Source organism: Manis pentadactyla, chromosome 9, assembly GCF_030020395.1.
Source record: "Manis pentadactyla isolate mManPen7 chromosome 9, mManPen7.hap1, whole genome shotgun sequence".
NCBI lineage: Eukaryota > Metazoa > Chordata > Mammalia > Pholidota > Manidae > Manis > Manis pentadactyla.
The window spans coordinates 120,750,262-120,771,860 of NC_080027.1; the positions used below are offsets into that span (position 1 = coordinate 120,750,262).

Below are 21,599 nucleotides of genomic sequence, written 5' to 3' on the forward strand. Positions count from 1 at the left end.
GTGAAATAAGCCAAGCGGAGAAAGAGAAATACCAAATGATTTCACTCATCTGTGGAGTATAAGAACAAAGGAAAAACTGAAGGAACAAAACAGCAGCAGAATCACAGAACCCAAGAATGGACTAACAGGTACCAAAGCGAAAGGGACTGGGGAGGATGGGTGGGTAGGGAGGGATAAGGGGGGGGAGAAGAAAGGGGGGTATTATGATTAGCATGCATGGGGGGGTGGGAGAAAAGGGAGGGCTGTACAACACAGAGAAGACAAATAGTGATTCTACAACATTTTGCTATGCTGATGGACAGTGACTGTAAAGGGGTTTGTGGGGGGGACCTGGTATAGGGGAGAGCCTAGTAAACATAATATTCTTCATGTAAGTGTAGATTAATGATTACAAAAAAAAAGGAAAGAAAAGGGGGATTATTCCCTGATAGGATAAAAGTAACTGTAAATCAATGATTAAAGCATGCTTTAAATATCCTTAATTTTGATCATTTAAAGGGTGTCAGATGATCAGCTATGGAAGTACATTTTTCTGATAATATTCCTTTCTCTTAAAAAAAAAAAAAAGAAAAAAAGCAGTTCCTGTGTGGTCGTCTCCAATAAGTTCTTCACAATGATATAAAGGGCATATCAAAGTGTGGGCAAAGGGTTTGTTTGTGTTTATACAGAGGATCAAAGCCTAATTTGGCTACCCAGAAAACGAATTAAGATACGATAAGAAGAAGAACTTCCAACATCAACATCCTCTGGAAGAGTCGTTCCAGAAGATGAACATCAAAAAACTTCAACAAAGATCCTGGCGCTGTTGAAGTTGTAGCTGCATTCATCCCACTGGTTCCTGGACTTGCCATTGGAATGAAGAAGGAGATATCTAAGCTGGCCTGTGCATACAGTAAAACAACAAATTGGACTGGATCTATACTGTTGGAACTCAACCAAGAATTAGGAGAAGTGCAAGCTGAAGTGCTCCAAAATCTTGTGACTACAGACTATCTACTGTTAAAAGAACATATGGGATGTGAACAGTTCCCAGGAATGGGTTGTTTTAATTTGTCTGATGTTTTTCTCAAACTATTCAAATGCAGTTAGACAATATCCATCATATCATTGATAAGTTTTCACAAATGCCTAGGGTGCCTAACTGGTTTTCTTGGTTTCACTGGAGATGGCTGGTAATTGCAGGTCTGCTTTGGTTATGTAGCTGTATTCCTATTATGTTAATGTGTGTGTGCAATTTAATTAGTAGTTTAAAGCCTATACATGCTGAAGTTACTCTACAAGAAGATATGTCAAAGAAATAATCAATCTTCCTATGTTTTCTTATGTCTGCTACTTCTATAGATTTTCTTCTTCCTTCCTAAATACAACCCTTAAGTAGAATTCGTGCCTCATAACGAAATTACCGAGTATCATAATTCTTCCAAGTGGTAAAGATACCTCAAGACAAATGCTGGGCATAAAAGCCACAGGGTGTAAATCTGCAAAGAAGTAAAAAGATAACCTTTTCAAACAATATGGCTTCTCTCTCACTTACCAACTTTACATTTCCCTGTATGACCCCGGAAGATGACTGGTTAGCCAGAGATGGGTAAGATTCCTCAAGGGAGGAACAACCTAAGACAGGCACAGTCGCAGGGGGGCCATCAGGTGAGAAATTGGGGATCAACAGAGGTGAGGCTTAGAACCCCACCCCCCCTGTTTTGAGAGAAATCTTCTGCATCCGTGGATGTTTTATTGCGCTTGTCTAGCTTGGATTAACACATAGTCTACAGGCACACACCTGATCATCTACATTTGCCCTCTTACAACACTAAACTATGTTTTCTACCTTTATCTTGCATCTACCTACCACTTCAACATTTTATTTAAAAAAAAAATAATAACAGTAATAAGGGAGAAATGTGGTATCCACATATAAATCAAGTATAAAAATCAAATGAATATTCATATTTGACCTGATTGTTTATAGTTCATAATGCGTGATCAAAACCGAAAGTTTCTGTGATGACTGCCCTTGCACTGTTCACCATTTAAGAACTTATTCACTATGTAAGAATTTGTTCACCATGTAAGAACTTGTCGGTTATGCTTCAGAAGATTGGAGACTGTTGAGAACGAGGCTTGGGGTTGATTAATGATTGTGCATTGAGTCCCCTATACAGAATTTTATTGTTGTTAACAACCATTTGATCAATAAATATGAGAGACGCCTTCTCAAAAAAATAAAATAAAATAAAATAAAATAAAATATCATAGACTTTCAAAAAAAATTTCAGCGATAAAATATCCCAGCACCGAAAAAAAAAAAATTTCTGATCAGGTCCTCCCCTCATTTTTTTTTTTTTGTAGATAATTATTTTTTATTGAAGGGTAGTTGACACACAGTGTTACATTACATTAGTTTCAGGTGTACAACACAGTGATTCAACATTTATATACATGATAATTCTAGGTACCAGCTCTCACCATACCAAGTTGTTACAATATTTTGACTATATTCCTTATGCTATACATTACATCCCAGTTACTTATTAATTTTACAATTGGAAGTGTGTACTTTTTTTTTTTTTTGTGAGGGCATCTCTCATATTTATTGATCAAATGGTTGTTAACAACAATACAATTCTGTATAGGGGAGTCAATGCTCAATGCCCAATCATTAATCCACCCCAAGCCTAATTTTCTTCAGTCTCCAATCTTCTGAAGCATAACAAACAAGTTCTTACATGGAGAACAAATTCTTACATAGTGAATAAGTTCTTAAATGGTGAACAGTGCAAGGGCAGTCATCACAGAAACTTTCGGTTTTGCTCATGCATTATGAACTATAAACAGTTCAAATATGAATACTCATTTGATTTTTATACTTGATTTATATGTGGATACCACATTTCTCCCTTTATTATTATTATTTTTAATAAAATGCTGAAGTGGTAGGTAGATACAAGATAAAGGTAGAAAACATAGTTTAGTGTTGTAAGAGAGCAAATGTAGATGATCAGGTGTGTGCCTGTAGACTATGTGTTAATCCAAGCTAGACAAGCGCAATAAAACATCCACGTATGCAGAAGATTTCTCTCAGAACGGGGGGGTGAGGTTCTAAGCCTCACCTCTGTTGATCCCCAATTTCTCACCTGATGGCCCCCCTGCGACTGTGCCTGTCTTAGGTTGTTCCTCCCTTGAGGAATCTTACCCGTCTCTGGCTAACCAGTCATCTTCCGGGGCCATACAGGGAAATGTAAAGTTGGTAAGTGAGAGAGAAGCCTTATTGTTTGAAACGGTTAGCTTTTTATTTCTTTGCATATTTATCCCCTGTAGCTTCTAGGCCCAGCATTTGTCTTGAGGTATCTTTACCACTTGGAAGAATTATGATACTCGGTAAATTTGATATGAGGCACGAATTCTATTTAAGGGTTGTAATTAGGAAGGAAGAAGAAAAGCTATAGAAGTAGCAGGAAGAAGAAAACATGGGAAGATTGATTATTTCTTTGACATATCTTCTTGTAGAGTAATTTCAGCATGGATAGGTTTTAAACTACTACTTAAATTGCGCACACACATTAACATAATAGGAGTATAGTTACATAACCAAAGCATACCTGTAATTACCAGCCATCTCCAGTGAAACCAAGAAAACCAGTTAGGCACCTTAGGCATTTGTGAAAACTTATCTATGATCTGGTGGATATTGTCCAACTGAACTTGAATTGTCTGAGAGAAATCAGACAAATTAAAACAACCCATTCCTGGGAACTGTTCACATCCCATATGTTCTTTTAACAGTAAATAGTCTGTAGTTGTAAGATTTTGGAGCGCTACAACTTGCAAACCCTATTAGAGTCACTGTCCATCAGCATAGCAAAATGTTGTTGAATCACTACTTGCCTTGTCTGTGTTGTACAGCCCTCCCCTTCTCCCACCCCCTCATACATGCTAATCTTAATACCCCCTACTTCTCCCCCCACTTATCCCTCCCTACCCACCCATCCTCCCCAGTCCCTTTCCTTTGGTACCTGTTAGTCCATTCTTGGGTTCTGTGATTCTGCTGCTGTTTTGTTCTTTCAGTTTTTCTTTGTTCTTATATTCCACAGATGAGTTAAATCATTTGATATTTCTCTTTCTCTGCTTGGCTTGTTTCACTGAGCATAAAACCCTCCAGCTCTATCCATCTTGCTGCAAATATTAGGATTTGCCCTTTTCTTATGGCTGAGTAGTATTCCATTGTGTATATGTACCACATCTTCTTTATCCATTCATCTATCGATGGACATTTAGGTTGCTTCCAATTCTTGGCTATTGTAAATAGTGCTGCGATAAACATAGGGGTGCATCTGTCTTTCTCAAACTTGATTGCTGTATTCTTAGGGTAAATTCCTAGGAGTGGAATTCCTGGGTCAAATGGTAAGTCTGTTTTGAGCATTTTGATGTACCTCCATACTGCTTTCCACAATGGTTGAACAAGTTTACATTCCCACCAGCAGTGTAGGAGGGTTCCCCTTTCTCCACAGCCTCGCCAACATTTGTTGTTGTTTGTCTTTTGGATGGCAGCCATCCTTACTGGTGTGAGGTGATACCTCATTGTAGTTTTAATTTGCATTTATCTGATAATTAGCGATGTGGAGCATCTTTTCATGTGTCTGTTGGCCATCTGTATTTCTTTTTTGGAGAACTGTCTGTTCAGTTACTCTGCCCATTTTTTAATTGGGTTATTTGTTTTTTTTTGTTGTGGCATGTGAGCTCTTTATATATTCTGGACGTCAAGCCTTTATCGGATGTGTCATTTTCAAATATATTCTCCCATAGTGTAGGGTACCTTTTTGTTCTATTGATGGTGTCTTTTGCTGTACAGAAGCTTTTCAGCTTAATATAGTCCCACTTGTTCATTTTTGCTGTTGTTTTCCTTGCCCAGGGAGATATGTTCAAGAAGAGGTCACTCGTGTTTATGTCTAAGAGGTTTTTGCCTATGTTTTCTTCCAAGAGTTTAATGGTTTCATGACTTACATTCAGGTCTTTGATCCATTTTGAGTTTACTTTTGTATATGGGGTTAGACAATGGTCCAGTTTCATTCTCTTACATGTAGCTGTCCAGTTTTGCCAGCACCATCTGTTGAAGAGACTGTCATTTCGCCATTGTATGTCCATGGCTCCTTTGTCAAATATTAATTGACCTATATGTCTGGGTTAATATCTGGATTGTCTAGTCTGTTCCACTGGTCTGTGGCTCTGTTCTTGTGCTGCCAGTACCAAATTGTCTCAATTACTATGGCTTTGTAGTAGAGCTTGAAGTTGGGGAGTGAGATCCCCCCTACTTTAATCTTCTTTCTCAGGATTGCTTTGGTCATTCAGGGTCTTTGGTGTTTCCATATGAATTTTTGAATTATTTGTTCCAGTTCATTGAAGAATGTTGCTGGTAGTTTCATAGGGATTGCATCAAATCTGTATATTGCTTTGGGCAGGATGGCCATTTTGACGATATTAATTCTTCCTAGCCACGAGCATGGGATGAGTTTCCATCTGTTAGTGTCCCCTTTAATTTCTCTTAAGAGTGACTTGTAGTTTTCAGGGTATAGGTCTTTCACTTCTTTGGTTAGGTTTATTCCTAGGTATTTTATTTTTTTTGATGCAATTGTGAATGGAGTTGTTTTCCTGATTTCTCTTTCTGTTGGTTCATTGTTAGTGTATAGGAAAGCCACAGATTTCTGTGTATTGATTTTGTATCCTGCAACTTTGCTGTATTCCGATATCAGTTCTAGTAGTTTTGGGGTGGAGTCTTTAGGGTTTTTTATGTACAGTATCATGTCATCTGCAAATAGTGACAGTTTAACTTCTTCTTTACCAGTCTAGATTCCTTGTATTTCTTTGTTTTGTCTGATTGCCGTGGCTAGGACCTCCAGTACTATGTTGAATAACAGTGGGGAGAGTGGGCATCCCTGTCTAGTTCCCGATCTCAGAGGAAATGCTTTCAGCTTCTCGCTGTTCAATATAATGTTGGCTGTGGGTTTATCATAGATGGCCTTTATTATGTTGACGTACTTGCCCTCTATTCCCATTTTGCTGAGAGTTTTTATCATGAATGGATGTTGAACTTTGTCAAATGCTTTTTCAGCATCTATGGAGATGATCATGTGGTTTTTGTCTTTCTTTTTGTTGATGTGGTGGATGATGTTGATGGACTTTCGAATGTTGTACCATCCTTGCATCCCTGGGATGAATCCCACTTGGTCATGGTGTATGATCCTTTTGATGTATTTTTGAATTCGGTTTGCTAATATTTTGTTGAGTATTTTTGCATCTACGTTCATCAGGGATATTGGTCTGTAGTTTTCTTTTTTGGTGGTGTCTTTGCCTGGTTTTGGTATTAGGGTGATGTTAGGTTCATAGAATGAGTTTGGGAGTATCCCCTCCTCCTCTATTTTTTGGAAAACTTTAAGGAGAATGGGTATTATGTCTTCCCTGTATGTCTGATAAAATTCCGAGGTAAATCCATCTGGCCTGGGGGTTTTGTTCTTTGGTAGTTTTTTGATTACTGCTTCAATTTCGTTGCTGGTAATTGGTCTGTTTAGATTTTCTGTTTCTTTCTGGGTCAGTCTTGGAAGGTTGTATTTTTCTAGGACGTTGTCCCTTTCTCCTAGGTTTCCCAGCTCGTTAGCATATAGGTTTTCATAGTATTCTCTAATAATTCTTTGTATTTCTGTGGGGTCGGTCGTGATTTTTCCTTCCTCGTTTCTGATACTGTTGATTTGTGTTGACTCTCTTTTCTTCTTAATAAGTCTGGCTAGAGGCTTATCTATTTTCTTTATTTTCTCGAAGAACCAGCTCTTGGTTTCATTGATTCTTGCTATTGTTTTATTCTTCTCAATTTTATTTATTTCTTCTCTGATCTTTATTATGTCCCTCCTTCTGCTGACCTTAGGCCTCATCTGTTCTTCTTTTTCCAATTTCGATAATTGTGACATTAGACCATTCATTTGGGATTGCTCTTCCTTTTTTAAATATGCTTGGATTGCTATATACTTTCCTCTTAAGACTGCTTTTGCTGTGTCCCACAGAAGTTGGGGCTTAGTGTTGTTGTTGTCATTTGTTTCCATATATTGCTGCATCTCCATTTTGATTTGGTCATTGATCAATTGATTATTTAGGAGCGTGTTGTTAAGCCTCCATGTGTTTGTGAGCCTCTTTGCTTTCTTTGTACAGTTTATTTCTAGTTTTATGCCTTTGTGGTCTGAAAAGTTGGTTGGTAGGATTTCAATCTTTTGGAATTTTCTGAGGCTCTTTTTGTGGCCTAGTATGTGGTCTATTCTGGAGAATGTTCCATGTGCACTTGAGAAGAATGTATATCCTGTTGCTTTTGGATGTAGAGTTCTATAGATGTCTATTAGGTCCATCTGCTCTACTGTGTTGTTCAGTGCCTCTTTGTCCTTACTTATTTTCTGCCCAGTGGATCTATCCTTTGGGGTGAGTGGTGTGTTGAAGTCTCCTAAAATGAATCCATTGCAGTCTATTTCCCCCTTTAGTTCTGTTAGTATTTGTTTCACATATGCTGGTGCTCCTGTGTTGGGTGCATATATATTTAGAATGGTTATATCCTCTTGTTTGACTGAGCCCTTTATCATTATGTAGTGTCCTTCTTTATCTCTTGTTACTTTCTTTGTTTTGAAGTCTATTTTGTCTGATATTAGTACTGCAACCCCTGCTTTCTTCTTGCTGTTGTTTGCCTGAAATATGTTTTTCCATCCCTCGACTTTTAGTCTGTACATGTCTTTGGGTTTGAGGTGAGTTTCTTGTAAGCAGCATATAGATGGGTCTTGCTTTTTTATCCATTCTATTACTCTGTGTTTTTTGATTGGTGCATTCAGCCCATTGACATTTAGGGTGACTATTGAAAGATATGTACTTATTGCCATTGCAGGCTTTAAATTCGTGGTTACCAAAGGTTAAAGGTTAGCCTCTTTAGTATCTCACTGCCTAACTTAGCTCGCTTATTGAACTGTTATATACACTGTCTGGAGATTCTTTTCTTCTCTCCCTTCTTGTTCCTCCTCCTCGATTCTTCATATGTTGTGTGTTTTGTGCTGTGCTCTTTCTAGGAGTGCTCCCATCTAGAGCAGTCCCTGTAAGATGTTCTGTAGAGGTGGTTTGTGGGAAGGAAATTCCCTCAGCTTTTGTTTGTCTGGGAATTGTTTAATCCCACCGTCAAATTTGAATGATAGTCGTGCTGGATACAGTATCCTTGGTTCAAGGCCCTTCTGTTTCATTGTATTAAATATATCATGTCATTCTCTTCTGGCGTGTAGGGTTTCTGTCGAGAAGTCTGATGTTAGCCTGATGGGTTTTCCTTTATAGGTGACCTTTTTCTCTCTAGCTGCCTTTAAAATTCTTTCCTTGTCCTTGATCTTTGCCATTTTAATTATTAAGTGTCTTGGTGTTGTCCTCCTTGGATCCTTTCTGTTGGGGGTTCTGTGTATTTCCGTGGTCTGTTCGATTATTTCCTCCCCCAGTTTGGGGAAGTTTTTAGCAATTATTTCTTCCAAGATACTTTCCATCTCTTTTCCTCTCTCTTCTTCTTCTGGGACCCCTATAATACGGATATTGTTCCTTTTGGATTGGTCACATAGTTCTCTTAACATTGTTTCATTCCTGGAGATCCTTTTATCTCTCTCTATGTCAGCTTCTATGCATTCCTGTTCTCTGGTTTCAATTCTATCAATGGCCTCTTGCATCCTATCCATTCTGCTTATAAACCCTTCCAGAGTTTGTTTCATTTCTGTAGTCTCCTTTCTGGCATCTGTGATCTCCCTCCGGACTTCATCCCATATCTCTTGCGTATTTCTCTGCATCTCCGTCAGCATGTTTATGATTTTTATTTTGAATTCTTTTTCAGGAAGACTGGTTAGGTCTGTCTCCTTCTTTGGTGTTGTCTCTGTGATCTTTGTCTGCCTGTAGCTTTGCCTTTTCATGGTGATAGGAATAGTTTGAAAGCTGGGACGAGTGATGGCTGGAAGAACTTCCTTTCTTGTTGGTTTGTGGCCCTCCTCTCCTGGGAGAACAGCGACCTAGTGGCTTGTGCTGGGCAGCTGCGTGCAGACACGGTTTCTGCTTCCTGCCCGGCTGCTATGGAGTTTATTTCCGCTTTTGCTGTGGGTGTGGCCTGGCTCTGGCAGCTGCTCCAAAGTGGTGGAGTCGCGTTGGAGGGGGAGCGGCCGGGAGGCTATTTATCTCCGTAAGGGGCCTCCCTGCTCCCTGCAGCCCAGGGGTTAAGGTGCCCAGAGATCCCCGGTTTCCCTACCTCTGTATTAAGTGTCCCGCCCTGCCCCTTTAAGACTTCCAAAAACCACCCGCCAAAACAAAACAACGACCACAAAAAAAAAAAAAAAAATCGACCGCTCGTTTTTCTTTATTCTCCGGCGCCAGCCTCAGGCATCTGCTCACTGGTCTTGCTGCCCTGTTTCCCTAGTATTGGGCTCCCTATCCCTTTAAGACTTCCAAAACGCGCTCGCCAAAACAAAACAGCAAAAAAAAAAAAAAAAAGTTCGCACCCTTTTCTGGTGTCCTCAGGTTCCAGGCCTCCGGTGCCCACTCACTGTTCTTGCTCCCTGTTTCCCTAGTATTTGGGTCCCTATCCCTTTAAGACTTCCAAAATGAGCTCTCCAAAACAAAACAGCAAAAAAAAAAGAAAAAAAAAACCGGTCACATGCTTTTCTGCTGTCCTCCGGCGCCCGGCCTCTGGTGCCCGCTCACCGTTCTTGCTGCCCTGTTTCCCTAGCATGCAGGGCCCCCTGGGCACGTACTGTGTCTGCGCTCTGGCCCGGATGGCTGGGGCTGGGTGTTCGGCAGTCCTGGGCTCCGTCTCCCTCCCGCTCTGCCTACTCTTCTCCTGCCGGGAGCTGGGGAGACGGGGGCTTGTATCTTACCCCCTTTACGAGGCACTGGGTTCTCTCAGGTGTGGATGTGGTCTGGATATTGTCCTGTGTCCTCTGGTCTTTATTCTAGGAAGAGTTGTCTTTGTTATATTTTCATAGATATATGTGGTTTTGGGAGGAGATTTCCGCTGCTCTACTCATGCCGCCATCTTGGCTCCCCCTACCCTCATTTTTTAATTGGGTTGTTTTGTTTTTTTGATGATAAGTTGTATGAGGTGTTTATATATTTTGGTTGTTAACCCTTTATTGGATAAATTTTTTATGAATATATTTTCCCATAGTGCAGGTTGCCTTTTTGTTCTGTTGATAGTGTCCTTTGCTGTACAGAAGCTTTACAGTTTCATATGCTTCCATTTGTACATTTTTAATTTTGTTTCCCCTGCCCAAGGAGATGTGTCCAGAAAAAATTGCTCATGTTTATGTTCAAGAGGTTTTTGACTATGTTTTCTTCTAAGAGTTCTATGGTTTTATGTCTTACATTCAGGTCTTTAATTCATTTCAAGTTTACTTTGTGTATGGAATTAGACAGTAATGCAAATTCATTCTCTTCCATGTAGCTATCCAGTTTTCCCAATACCAGTTGTTGAAGAGACTTGTCTTTTCCCCATTCTATATTCATGGCTCCTTTATTGTATATTAATTGACCATATATTTGTGGGCTTATATCTGGAATCTCTATTCTGTTCCATTGATCTGTGGGTCTGTTCTTGTGCCAGTACCGTACTTTTTAATTACTATAGCTTTATAGTATAGCTTGAAGTCAGGGTGTAATACCTGCCAGGGATAGATTTCTATTTACTTGTGTCTTCTTTATTTCTCTTCTGAGTATCTTATAGTTTTCAGAGTACAGGTCTTTTAACTCCTTTCTTAGGTTTATTCCTAGGTCTTTAAATTCTTTTTGATGCAATTGCAAATAGAATTTTTTCCCCTGATTTCTCTTTCTGTTAGTTCATTGTTAGTATTCAGGAATGCAACAGATTTCTGTGTACTAAATTTGTATCCTGCAACTTTGTTGAATCCAGTTATTAGTTCTAATAGTTTTTTGGTGGAGTCTTCAGGGTTTTCTATATATAGAATCATGTCATCTGTAAATAGTGACAATTTTAGTTCTTCCTTACCTATCTGGATGCCCTTTATCTTTTTATCGTGTCTGATTGCCATGTCTAGGACCTCCAGTGCTATGTTGAATAAGCATGGTGACAGTGGATATCCTTGTCTTTTTCCTGATCTTAGAGAAAGTCTTCAGCTTTTTGCCATTGAGTATGTTAGCTGTGGGTTTGTCGTATATGGCCTTTATTGTGTTGAGGTATGTATCCTCTATACCCATTTTGTTGAGAGATTTTATAATGAATGGATGTTGAATTTTGTCAAATGCTTTTTCAGCATCTATTGAGATGATCATATATTTTTCTGTCTCTTTTTTGTTAACGTGGTGTATCCCATTGATTGATGTATGAATCATCCTTGCATCCCTGGAATAAATCCCACTTGGTCCTGATGGATGGTTCTTTTGATGTATTTTTAAATTTAGCTTGCTGATATTTTGTTGAGGATTTTGCATCTATGTTCATCGGGGATATTGCTCTATAATTTTCTTTTTTTTTTGTAGTGTCTTTGTCTGGTTTTGATATTAGAGTTATGTTGGCCTCATAGGATGAGTTTGGAAGTAGTCTCTTCTCCTTTTGGAGTACTTCAAGAAGGCTGGATATTAGCTCTTCTTTAAATGTTTGGTAGAATTCAGCTGTGAAGCCATCTGATTCTGGAGTTTTGTTTGATGGGAGCTTTTTGATTACCAATTCAATTTATTACTGGTAATTGATCTGTTCAGATTTTCTCTTTCATCCTGGGTCAGTCTTGGAAGGCTGTACTTTTCTAGGAAGTTGTCCATTTTTCCTAGGTTGTCCAACTTATTGACATATAATTTTTCATAGAATTCTCTAATAATTCTTTGTATTTCTGTGGTGTCAGTTGTAACTATTCACTTTTCACTTCTGATTTTATTTGTGTCCCCTCTCATTTTTTTCTTGATAAGTCTGGCTAAGGGTTTGCCTATTTTTGTTTATCTTCTCAAAGCACCAACTCTTGCTTTCATTGATTTTTTTCTATTGTTTTGTTCTTCCCTATTTTATTTCTGCTCTGATCTTTATTATGGCCCTCCTTTGACTAACTTTGGGTTTCATTTGTTCTTCTTTTTCTAGTTTCTTTAGTTGTGAGTTTAGACAGTTTATTTGGGATTGTTCTTGTTTCTTGAGGTAGGCCTGTATTGCTGTGTACTTCCGTCTTAGAACTGCTTTTGCCGTGTCCCCAACTTTTGAACTGTTTTGTTTCATTTGTCTCCACATATTGCTTGATTTCTACTCTGATTTGTTCATTGATTCATTGATTATTTAGAAGCATGTTGTTGAACCTCCATGTGTTTGTCAGTTTTTTATTTTCTTCATATACTTTGTTTCTAGTTTCATACCATTGTGGTCTGAGAAGTTGCTTGATACAATTTCAATCTTTTTTAACTTCTTGAGGTTCTTTTTGTGGCCTTCTTATGTGGTCTATTCTGGAGAATATTCCATGTGCACTTGAGAAAAATGTATATCCTGCTGCTTTTGGGTAGAATGTTCTGTAGATATCTGTTAAGTCCATATGATCTAATGTGTTGTACAGTGCCTCTGTTTCCTTGTTTATTTTCTCTCTGGATGATCTGTCCATTCATGTAAGTGGGGTATTAAAGTCTCTTAATATAATTGAGTTGCAGCCTTTTTATCCCTTTAGTTTTGTTAGTATTTGTTTTACATATTTAGGTACTCCTATGTTGGGTACATAGATATTTATAATTGTTATATCCTCCTGTTGGGCTGATCCCTTTTCATTATGTAATGTCCTTTGTCTCTTGTTACTTTGTTTTGAAGTCTATTTTGTCTGATATAAGTACTGCTACTCCTGCTTTTTTCTCCCTATTATTTGCATTAAATATTTTTTCCATCCCTTCACTTTCAGTCTATGTCTGTCTTTAGGTCTGAAATGAATCTCTTGTAGGCAGCATATAGATGGGTCTTGTTTCTTTATCCATTCTGCTACCCTGTATGTCTTTTGATTGGTGCATTCAGTCCATTTATATTTAAGGTAGTTATTGATAGGTGTGTACTTATGGCCATTTTATTAATTCTTTTCTGGTTGTTTTTGTAGTTCCTCTCTATTCCTTTCTTCCACTGTTGTACTCTTCTCTTGTTTGATGATTTTTGTCAGTGTTATGATTGGATTTCTATTTTTTTAAGTTTTTTTGTGTATCTATTATGAACTTTAGTTTTGTCTTTACCATAAGATTCATGGATAGTTTCCTGAATATATAACAGTCTATATTAAGTTGATGGTCACTATTTTAAACACAATCTAAAATCGCTTCTTTTTTATTCTTCTTCCTCCTCCACACTTTATGTATTAGATGTCACAATCTGCAATTTTTTCTATATCCCTTGACTGGTTTTGTGCATAGTTGGTTTTACTACTTTTGTTTTGTTTTGTTTTAACTTCATACTTGCATGGTAATTGGCCTACTACCTTCCCTGTGGGTTTATTTTCACTGGTGAAAAGTATTTAGGCTTAAGAACATTTCCATCTACAGAAGTCCCTTTAACACACCCTGTGAGGCAGATATAGTGGTGGTGAATTCCTTTAACTTTAGTTTATCTGGGAAAATTAATCTCTTCTGCAATTTTGAATGATAGCTTTATGGGTAGAGGATTCTTGGTTGAAGGTCCTTTTGTTTCAATCCACTAAATATTTCATGCCACTCCCTTCTGGCCTATAAAATTTCTGCTGAGAAGTCTGCTGATACCCTGATGGGGTTTCCCTTAGAAGTAGTTTTCTGCCTCTTGCTAGCTTCTTTCAATACTCTCTCTTTGTCCTTAATCTTTGTCATTTAATTATTGTATGTCTTGGTGTTTTTTTCCTGGGATTACTTTTGTTATGGGATCTCTGTGCTTCTGAGACCTGGGTGTCTATTTCCTTCCCCAGACTGGCAAAGTTTTCAGCAATTATTTCTTCAAACAGACTTTCTACCCCTTTGTCTCTTCTTCTTCTGGTACCCATATTATGAGAATATTGTTTTGTTTGGAGTTGTCACACAGCTGCTCTCTCTTAGCATCCTATTTATAGATTGTTTTTACTCTTGGTTCCTCAGCTTCATTGTTTTTCTGTTCTCTAATTTCCATCTCATTATCTCCTCTACTTGCAGCAATCTATTATTCATTCCGTCCATTGTATTTTTCATTTTAGTTACTGTTTTCTTCAGCTCTGTGTAGCTATTTTTCAGTTCTTCTTTCTCTTTGTTGAAGTTCTCCCTGAGGTCATCAATACTTTTCTACAGATCAGTGAGCATATTTATGACTGTTACTTTGAAATCTTTATCAAAAAGATTGGTGATCTCCACTTCATTTAGCTCTCTTTCTGCTGTCTTATCGTATTTTCTCTTCTTCACCAGGTTTATCTGGAGCATATTCCTCTTCCTCCTCATTTTGTCAGGGTTTCTGTGTTTCTTCTTTTGTAGTAGATCGATCTGCTATGCCTCCTGTCTAGAGAGTAATGGCTTCATTAAGAAGGTATCCTGTGGTGCCAAGAAGCTCAAGACTCCGTATTTATCAGTGCCTGGGTCTCCTTTGTGGTAGAACCCAGTTGTTTTTGGTGGCTATGGGCAGGGCCACATTTCTGTCAGTCTGCCATTAGTGGCTGATCTCAGTCTGCTGTGGAGGGTGGGTGGCAACTCGTCTCAGCCAGCCCTTTGTAAGCCAGGTGGCAGTGCTTGTGCTGGGGTCATTGTGGGTGGAGCCACCTTTCTGCCTGTCTGACAGCAGTGGCTGATCTCAGTCTGCCACACGTGACAGCTCTCTTCAGCTGGCCCTTTGTGAGCCATGCGGGGCACTTCTGCTGGGACCGTTGTGGGTAGGGTTGCCCTCTGCCTCCCTGGCAGCAATGGCAGTGCTGCTGGGCAGACAGGGTGGGTAGGACATGTGTGCAGGAGAGTGAAGTGTGGAGCTGGGCCACCAGTGAGGAGGAAGGTACACTTGGAGATGGCTTTGCAGGCATCTCCCCTGTTGGGCTGAGAAAGGGCTGAAAAAGCTGGGAAAGTCTCCCATTGCCTGCCAGGCTGCAATGTCTGACCACTGCTGGATGAAGTGAGCCAGGTGGTGGTTGGGCGGGCATTCAGGTAAGTGCCTCAGGACTGAGCTGCCAGCAAGGGGGATGGAGCATTTGATGCTCCCATGAGTGCTCACCCATTTGGGCTGAAGCGGCCTGGGAAAGCATCATACACCTGACCTTTCTCCTGTAGAGAGAGCTCCCTCCAACCCCTGCCCCCTGGCACCCTTCCTGATGCTGGTAAATCTTTCAAACTGCTTCCTTTGTGTTGGATCTCAGTGGGACCAATGGAGTGTGCCTGTCCTCACAAGTGGCAGGAATCACAGCCTTCCAGAATGCTCTAACTCTCCCTAGTGTCCAGCCCTGCTAACCACCGAAGCCCAGTGCAATGTGGACTTGTGTTCCCAGAGCAGATCTCCAGGACCAGGTGTGCAGAATTCTTGCATGCTTATCCTCTCCCTGTTCCATTCTTCTTCTTCCCTCTTGGGGGGGGGTGTTGGGGGATGGGCTGAGATACTGACTGATCATGGCTCTGCCTCTTACCCTTCTCTGTGTTGCCTTCTCTTCTTCACCAGGTATAGATGGCCTGTTTTGCAGTCTTAAGGTTGTTTTCAGGGTTTTGGTATTTTCTGTAGTTGCTTCCTTGGTGTGTGTGTGGGAGGTTTCTGTCTTGCCTTCCTTCTTTGCCATCTTACACAAACCCCCTCTCAGTTCTTCTTTAAATATTTCGTAGAATTCACTCATGAAGCCCTCTGGTACTGTGGTTTTCTTTGTGGTGAAGTTTTTGATTATTGCTTCAATTTTCTTTCTCATTATTGGTCTATCCATATTTTCTCATTTTTTCATGATTCCATCTTGGCAGGTTATAAGTTTCTAGGCATTTATCCATTTCTTCTATGTTGTCTAGTTTGTTGGTGTGTACTTGTTCATAGTAGTTCATGTTAGTCTTTTATGATCCTTTGTATTTCTAGGGTATTAGTTGTAATGTCTCTATTTTCATTTATAATTTTACTTATTTACATCCTCTTTCTTTTTTTCTTGGTTAGTCTAGCTAAAGGTTTGTCTATGCTGCTTATCTTTTAAAGAAACAACTTTTAGCTTCACTAATTTTTTTCTAGTTTTTTTCCTAGTTTCTATTTCATTTTTTTCTACTCTGGTCTCTACTATTTCCTTCCTTCTGATAACTTTGGATTTAGGGTGTTCTTCTTCTAGGTCATTGAGGTGTAAAGTTTGGTTGTTTGAGTGCTTTCTCTTTTCTTAATGTAGGAATTTATTTCTATAAACTTTCCTCTTAGAACTGGATTTGCTGGATTCCACAAGTGTTAGTATGTTGTGTCTTCACTTTCATTTGTCTCAAGATACTTTTCGATTTCCATTTTTATTTCTTTTTTGACTCATTGGTTATTAAAGATTGTGTTGTTTAATTTCCACATACTTGTGAATTTCCCAATTTTCCTGCTGTTATTGATTTCTAGTTTCATACTACTCTGGAACTTGATTTGATTTCAATCTTAAATTTGTTAAGACTTGTTTTGTTGTCCAACATACCATCTTCATTATGGCTGAATAATACCATTTTCCCTGGAAAATATTTCATTTGTATTACTAAAAATATAGATTCTGCTGTTGTTGGATGGAGTGTTCTGTATTATGTCTGTTAGGTCCATTTGATCTATAATGTTATTTAAGACTACTTTTTCCTTATTTATTTTCTGTCTGGATATTCTATCATTGTTGAAAGTGGAGTATCAACGTTCCCTACTATTATTACAATGCTATATATTTCTGCCTTCAGTTCTGCTAATATCTACTATTGTTATGTCTTCTTGATGGACTGACTCCTTTATGTTTATGTAGTGACCATCTTTGACTCTCATGACAGATTTTGATTGAAAACTATTTTACATGGTATTAGTGTAGCCACCCTGCTCTCTTTTGGTTGTCATTTATCCAAAATATCCTTTACCATCCCTTCACTCTCAGCCTATGTGTTTCCTGAAAGATAAAGTGAGCCTCCTGTGGGAAGCATATTGTTGGATCTTGTTGTTTTTATCCATTCAACTACTCTGTGTCTTTGGAGACTTTAATTCATTTACATTTAAAGTAATTATTTAAGTAATATTTTTTGTACATGGTGTAATATATGGTCCTGTTTCATTCTTCTGTAGTTGGTTATTCAGTTGTCTTAAACCAGTTGTTGAAAAGACTGTTCTTTCACCATTGAATTTTCCTGGCATTCTTGTTGAAAATCAATTGATCATAAATGTATAGGTTTATTTCTGGATTCTTAATTCTATTCCATTGATCTACATATCTCTTCTTATGTCAGCACCACACATTCTTGATTACTACAGGCTTTTAGTAAGTTTTGGAATGGAAAAGTTCTTTTTCAAGATTGTTTTGACTGGGGGCTTTGCTCTCCATATGAATTTTAAGATCAGCTTGTTGATTTCTGAAAATAATCCTGGAATTTTATGAGGACTGTGTTTACTCTGTAGATCAATTTGGTGTGATCATTATTATACATCTATGGCATTTTTAACAATATTAAGTCTTATAATCCATGAACATGGGATGTCTTTCAATTTATATAGGTCCCCTTTAATTTTGCTTCAACAATGTTTTGTAATTTTCAGTGTAAAGTCTTGTACTTCTTTGGTTTAGTCTATTTCTTATGTATTTTTTATGCTATGGTAAGTTGAATTGCTTTCTTAATTTCATTATCAGATTGTTCACTGCTAGAGAATAGAAATGCAATTTATTTTTGCATATTGATCTTGTACATTGAAATCTTGCAAAACTATTAATTAGCTATGACATGTTTTTTGGTGTGTGTGTGTGTTTGCGTTATTTAGGATTTTCTTTACAAAACATCATTTCAAACAGAGTTTGTTTTAATTCTTCCTTCCAGTCTAGATGCCTTCATTTTTTTTTTCTTGCCTGACTGTCCAGGCTAGAATTTCCTGTATAATGCTTAACACAGGTGGTGAGTTTTGTGACACTTTTAATTTACATAAATGTGAATGTGAGATGTGTATGCATTTATGTGCTATAAAAATATATTTCCTAGCTGTGGATTATGGCAAAATAAATTTGAAAACCACTGTTCTAGAGAAACTTTTGCACATGTGCACTAGGAATGCATAAGTATATTTATAATAGCCAAAACAAAACAAAGCAAAATAAACTAGAAAAAAATCCAAAAATCTAACAAATAACCAAGAACAAATAAATATATTGTGGTATATCTATAGAAGAGAATACCATTCACAATGAAAATGAAGTAACCACATGAGTGTTATAAACGATTAAATAAAACGGCAAGTTGCAGAGAAGTATATTCAACATCATGCCATTTACATAAAGTTCATAATATGTAAGGCTAAAAATATATTAACTAAAAAATATATTAACTAAAATACATTAGCTAAAAATATATAACATGGGACTATGTACAGGAGAAAATAGAAGACAAATGCAAGCAAATGAAAACACAAAATTCAGGATGATGATTACTTCTGGAGAGGTTTTGGAGGCAGAGGAATGGAAATTGGGAAGGACACACAGGAGGCTTCAAAGGTTGTTAGTAATGTTCCTTAAGGTGGGTGACATATACACTGGAGTTCATTTTCTTGTTACTGCTATTTTTATTTTCACTTATGTTATTTTCTATATATTTTAAGTAAGCAATAAGGAACAACATAAAAAGCTAAAGTTAAGTATAAGGTGAAGCCGCCTCCCTATGTCTTCCCTAAATTGGTTGTCCCCACTAGGGATAAGCCAAGAATAAATCCACAGCAAGATTCCTGTAGTGTGTACACTTCTGGACAGGTGCTGTAAGAGTCACAATTTGTCCACCTACCACGTCTATTCCACCATCCCACACAGATCACTCTCTCACCTCTCCCTGAGTCTCCAGCTCTTGTTGCTTTGAGGTAAAAATATTTGTGTGGGTCAATTAGTGTTCCATTCCCTTCGCTAGAGGTCTAATCCTTCCCCAATAATGAATACTTCTCTTGGTTTTAAGTTCATTAATTTGGCATGCAATAGCCCCAGGCCCCAGTTTCTAGCATGGAGGAAAGCTTTCCCTATTTTTCTTTTTTTTTTTTTTAGTCATTTCACAGATAGTTAAATACCTGAATTCAAGTCACCGCCTCTACTTGGAAATCCTATTCTATGTTTTCAATGGAAGGTAGCTTAACTCTCCTTAGACTATTGTTTAGAGATTGGTGTTAACAATTCTAGGACTGTTATCCCAAACTATGGTACTGCCAACTCACCCTTCATTACAAAAATAATTAACTGTTGATCCAAACCGGGTGTCTCTATTTATGTCCATTTTGCCATTTATGGGTTCTGGAGGAGATCCACATGATTTACCTATAGGAAAGAAGTAGAATTTTGGGATTGGGTGTAGAATACTCTGAACTTCTCTTAATACATATGGACCCAAACTAGCTGTAGCCACTGAAGAGCATTTGTGGTTCCACAGATTTTCTACCTTGAAGAAATGCAAAAGACTTCCTCAGGATGTCGCCTACTAACCATCACTTTCAAAAACACCTCCCCTCCACACTCTGTGTCACCCCATATTGTGCCTCCCAGAAAAATGTAAACTTTATTTAGTATGAAAATGTTTACTCTGTAATTCAACCAGTGAAAATTAAAAGTCTTGAAGTCTGGGGTTTCCTTTCCTTTCATAACTCATTACTTAGTTTCAGTTATGAAAATGAGAGACCCCTAGTAAGTAGAGATTTCCCCTCAATCGTGCCTTGCAATGATCATTTCTCATTCAATGAACCTGTAATGAAGGTACCAGTAACTCAAACTAATGGGAAGATGTGACTTACAAGAATAACTCTCACATGTTACTATACCTTAGGCAAACTTATTGAGTCATATGTATCTTAGTTCTGAAATTTGAACAACTGAATCAGATCTTATGGATGTTTGACTGACACAGAGGAGTTCTCAGTCTAGACTTACTTACGTATACAGTTCTTTTCACCATCTGTCCAGACTGCATTTTGTAGGCAGGTGATAGAGAACAATTTCCTGTGGTAACCAGGACGGCATTCGTAGTGCAAAGATGCCCCAGTGGGAAACTCATACTCATCAATCCATTTTGAAGGCTTGGCAAATGAAAACTGTGGCGGGGCTCTGCATTGACCTGGAGACCAAGATCACAGTAACATCAAAGTTAATGGAGAAAATACTATTTCATTTCCTCTTTTTCTTCAATATGCTTCATAGATATGATCAAAGAAGAAAAAGAGCACATTAATAATGGTAAAAGGATTGCTTTCCTTAGAAGCAAACTTAGAAATGAGTTTTTTAAACCAGCATCCATCCACTTAAGAAAATCTCTGCTATTTTGAAGGCAATTAAGATACACACACATATATATATATATATATATAAAGAATGACTTTCACTGAAGGGCAAACTAATTCATACCTTCAAATTTTAGTCAATCAGGAAATCTTATGCTCAGGCTTCATTATCCAATCCTCACTTATCACTCTCTAGTGTAATAAGATGCACTCACTTATTTCATTCTCTATCTCCACTCACAGTGGTTCACCCGGGCCTAGAAGGACAATGAGTCTCTTGTCTGGCTTGCAGTAGCAGTCACCACTGTTAGAAGTCTGTTGCCAAGTCAATTATTTCAGCACAAGAAAATTTTCAGCGCATGCTTCGTAAAACAAACTCAACAAGGAAGGCTCTACTGTACTTTATGAAGCATATATTTTAAATGGCATATGTGATTAAATATTAGACTCAACTACCTTGTCGTAAGGCCTTGTAGGTTTAAGATAATAAAATTACCATTTAGAGTCAAATGCTAGGTAATCACAAAGAAATACCTGATGGAAAATTATCATAATTTTACTTCAGTTTTGGAAATCTCTTCTGTTTTTTTTTAAATTTCTTGTTCATTCTTCCAATGCCTAATTAAATCAAATAATGGAGGGTAGATTGAGACCAATCAATAAATTGGTCAACCTTATTTGTCTTCAAAGAACCAACTTTCATCTTTGTTGATTTGCTTTTATCTTTATTTTATTTTATAGTTACTGAAATTTTCCTGAGTTTATTCACTGCTCTTCTAAAAATAAATTTCTTGAGATGATTACTTAGATTTTTAAAACCTTCAGCTTTTTGCAGTTCCTAAAATAAGCATTCAGCCTATCAATTTTATTCTAAGCATAGATTTAGCTGCATTCCACATGTTTTGATGCCTTTCCTGTCTCAGAAATTTCTAAACTACTTCCCTCTACCTCATACCATAATAATCTCTAAACAAACCTTTTAGTTTCCTTTTATATAACTTATTACAAGTTGTGCTTTTTATATTTGTGTTCTTTAAAAAATATCTATTTCTCTCAATAGATATTAGACACGCATAATCTGAAGGCTGGAGACTCCTTGATTTTTGTTCCTCTAAATTAATACCTAATCCAGGTGCTTAGCACTCATCTATAAGCACTCTATCTCTATGTATATTTGTTGCAATGGATGAATGAATGATGAATTGCCTAGAAAACTTAA

At 37.8% G+C, this 21,599-nt stretch overlaps 1 protein-coding gene across 1 annotated transcript in view; it reads right to left on the minus strand.

Annotated features, from left to right (window-relative positions):
• LOC118925978 (complement receptor type 2) overlaps window positions 1-21,599 on the minus strand; it is a 140,282-nt gene that overhangs the window by 68,676 nt on the left and 50,007 nt on the right. Inside the window, exons 19-20 of the mRNA XM_057508014.1 lie at window positions 20,038-20,217; window positions 19,328-19,427 (exon numbers count right to left, since the gene is read on the minus strand). Coding sequence (XP_057363997.1) covers window positions 19,328-19,427; window positions 20,038-20,217 — 280 coding nt within the window. The remainder of the gene's footprint in view (window positions 1-19,327; window positions 19,428-20,037; window positions 20,218-21,599) is intronic.